This window comes from Trachymyrmex septentrionalis, unplaced genomic scaffold, assembly GCF_001594115.1.
Source record: "Trachymyrmex septentrionalis isolate Tsep2-gDNA-1 unplaced genomic scaffold, Tsep1.0 scaffold8, whole genome shotgun sequence".
In the NCBI taxonomy this organism is placed as follows: domain Eukaryota; kingdom Metazoa; phylum Arthropoda; class Insecta; order Hymenoptera; family Formicidae; genus Trachymyrmex; species Trachymyrmex septentrionalis.
In genome coordinates, this window is record NW_017305987.1 from 3424239 (window position 1) to 3427461 (window position 3223).

Below are 3223 nucleotides of genomic sequence, written 5' to 3' on the forward strand. Positions count from 1 at the left end.
TTCAAGGCCAACGGAATTCCAAGTGAAACGACACGCGCCGATCTTTGTAGGACAGGCACGAAACGAATCGTTGAAATTCACTAGCGTTTTCCTTCCTTTTATTCAGCTTTCGTTCGTCTTTCCTCGCGTTCCTCTCCCGCCATATCTTCCCGACGACAAAAGTTTATTACTGCGATGGTCACGGCGTAAAAATGAGGTCATGGAAGGTGTAATCTGAACAGAGGCTGATTTGCATTTGCAGCGGTAGTCGAGGATTCGCAGAAGGCGTATCAGGAGGCGTTTGACATTGCGAAGGCAAAAATGCAACCCACGCATCCGATCAGGCTTGGCCTTGCCCTCAACTTCTCCGTTTTTTATTACGAAATTATCAATTCCCCGGCTAGAGCCTGTCATTTAGCCAAGCAGGTTAGAGGGAGGATTGTGGAAGGCTTGTTCTTGGCGTTACTGCGTGTGATATTTTTCTCTATATAAAGCCTCTGTTATGTGCATTAACTTGTTCCCCGTCGAACTGAGTGATAAGACTGCTGATAAGAAACACGAACGATAATTAAAGCTATGTGTTTTGATTAAAGCACTCCTGCTAAAATCTCTACTTTTCTTCGTAGTTTAAGCAATAAGGAAAGAATAAGACGTTATTTTATTTCTTCATTGAATTGAATAATTAAATAGATAAATAATTGTTTTTACTTTTCGTATGTATATTTAAATCGCAGGAATCAGCAGTCTTACAATGAAGTCAACCGTAGTTCTTGCCGTGTGCATTTATCCTATTTATTCTCTAATGATCAAATTCAAATTTGATTTAATTCTAACATTAACTGTTATGTGAATGTTGTGTCGTTTAATCCCTTTTTAAATTTTTACTACATAATTAATAAAGTGAGAGATCTCACTGGTACCACACTAACCATCTCGCATTATATTCTATTTATATTAATTATATTAATTAATAGTTTAACTTGTGTAATTATGGATAGTTATACAGAATTAAATTGTCCCTATAGACAGAATTTTATTTTTATATTTAAAAAAAAATATATTTTTTGGAATGCTCTAATGATTGTTTTGGAAATTATTTTTATCATTAAAAAATAATGTTGACATTTCTATAATATATGTTAAAGTGATAATAAAGAGATTTTTGTAGTACAGATTAAAATAACAATAAAAAAAGAGGTTGAGAGAAAAGTATCTGATATATTTATTACTTTTGCAGGCGTTCGACGACGCGATCGCGGAGCTGGACACACTTAATGAAGACAGCTACAAAGATTCCACATTGATCATGCAGCTGCTGCGCGACAACCTCACTCTGTGGACCAGTGACACGCAGGGCGACGGGGACGAGCCACAGGAGGGCGGCGACAACTAACCTTCCTACGCTTAAGTCCTTTCTAAACCTAATAAGAACATCCTATTCTCTATCGTCCCCCCGTCCCTCTGAAGTGCTCACCCGTATGTCCATCCACCCGGATCCATCCATCCATATCCACCTGACCTCTCGTCCCTCGCGTACCTCGTTTCCTTCTTTCCTTCCTTCCTTCCAATCGCAGGCCTCCCTTTTCCTTAAATCTCTCCTTTTCAAAAAAACTGATCCTTCTCTCTTTCTCTCTCTTTTTCTCTCTTTCTCTCTCTTTATCCTGACATGACCGTACACTGCTACCGATGCCACCGCCATAGCTGCTATGTCCGGTTCGAAAAATTCGAACGTTGAGAGCCGAATTATTCATCCATGCTCGATCGTGCCTATTCGCGGGTGGTGGCAAAGGAAGGATCTTAAAGATCTTTTTTTTTTTTTTTTAAAGATTGAACTAAACACAAACTTGTAAACTCGATCGATACCCGGAGTAATCAAGCAAGAACATTGTGTCAGGATAACGCACGATAAAAACCATTATCAGCGAAGAAAGACGATCGAGCAGCGCATGAATTACTCGGCCTCTCGCGTACGAAAATTCTTTGACAAAAATAATCCGTTTATTGTCCCGTTTGTATGGAGGAACAGGAAGGAGCGAATTGTGGATGAACAGAGGAAAGGACAGGAGGAGACACATTTACATCTCCCCCGCATACCCTGTCTCGTCGACACGAAAATCGTCACGCGAGCGCAGTCAACGCGTATGCGCGTGCACCTCATTGTCGATTACGCACATAGCAGAAAAAAGAAAGCAAACGCTAGATCATTTAACTTTTGCGAATAGAAAACGAGAGAATGATGTACTGTTAAATAATAAATCATACACATCGGTACGAGACATGGAATGCAGAGGATTGACCGACTCACTGTCGTTACTCCCAAAATCTACTCGCTGCTTACCATTTCAAAAGAAAAAAAAACATAAAAGAACATAAAATCAGAATGAAAAAAAAAAACACAAGCCAAAAGTAACAGCACGGAGGTACGAGAAGAAGCGAAGAGAACGAGAAAATGAAAAAAGCACGCATGAATCTACTACATTATATCCAGTTGTCATTTAAATTAAATTTCACATTGTCTAGCAAGTAACGAATATTATTATACAAAGGGAAGAACGCAGGAGGAGAAAGGAGAGTAAAAACAAATACATTAAGTTATTAAGTTCCAAAACGAACATCAGTGGTCACTTGATTTTTCACACTTTATCTTTTTTTACTTTTTTTCTCCTCTCTCCAACATACCACCGTGATTATGCACACAGTCTGCAATTCGATATATCTCTTCCCACACGGACTCTTCTCCCTTTTCCTTTCGCCACGACCGAAATCTTGCGATTTTATCGAAAACCCAAAGTCGCGATTCGACGATGTAGGATTAATTTCCTTGAATTTTTCTTACCACATTTCAATTTGTTATCTGTAATTTACACGCGGAGAGACAAGATCGAATCGATCAGGATCGTCGATAATGCACCGTTATTCTCATTATCACAATTGTGTTGAAACTTAAAGAGATGGAGACGTTCTTCGCCGTCATTCTGCTCGTCGTCGCGATCGTTCGCACATATTCCCTCAAGTTTTGTGTGATCGCGGAATACGGAAGGAGGACGGAGATCTGATTAAGAGCCGCTCAGTTCCCATCGAGCGCAGAGATTACACACGTGCGACACGTTATTAAGAGATTATATATCCTGGCGTCCGGATCTTCGACTTCCTCTCGCTCTTTCTATTCGACCGCTCCTCGTCTCTCTGTTTCTCTTTTTCTCTATTATATTATACGCAATTATATAATATATGCATCACACAT

At 39.6% G+C, this 3223-nt stretch overlaps 1 protein-coding gene across 3 annotated transcripts in view; it reads left to right on the forward strand.

Moving 5' to 3' along the window:
* The window catches only part of LOC108754514 (14-3-3 protein zeta), a 68934-nt gene extending 66343 nt beyond the window's left edge, over nt 1-2591 (forward strand). For 2 of the 3 annotated variants that reach the window (XM_018496877.1, XM_018496879.1), the window contains exon 5: nt 1217-2591. In XM_018496877.1, coding sequence (XP_018352379.1) covers nt 1217-1372 — 156 coding nt within the window. In that variant the 3' untranslated portion in view covers nt 1373-2591. Of the gene's footprint in view, nt 1-241; nt 406-1216 lie in introns of all 3 variants that reach the window. The other variant, XM_018496880.1, reaches the window with a different exon arrangement.
* The last annotated feature ends 632 nt before the right edge of the window (nt 2592-3223 follow it).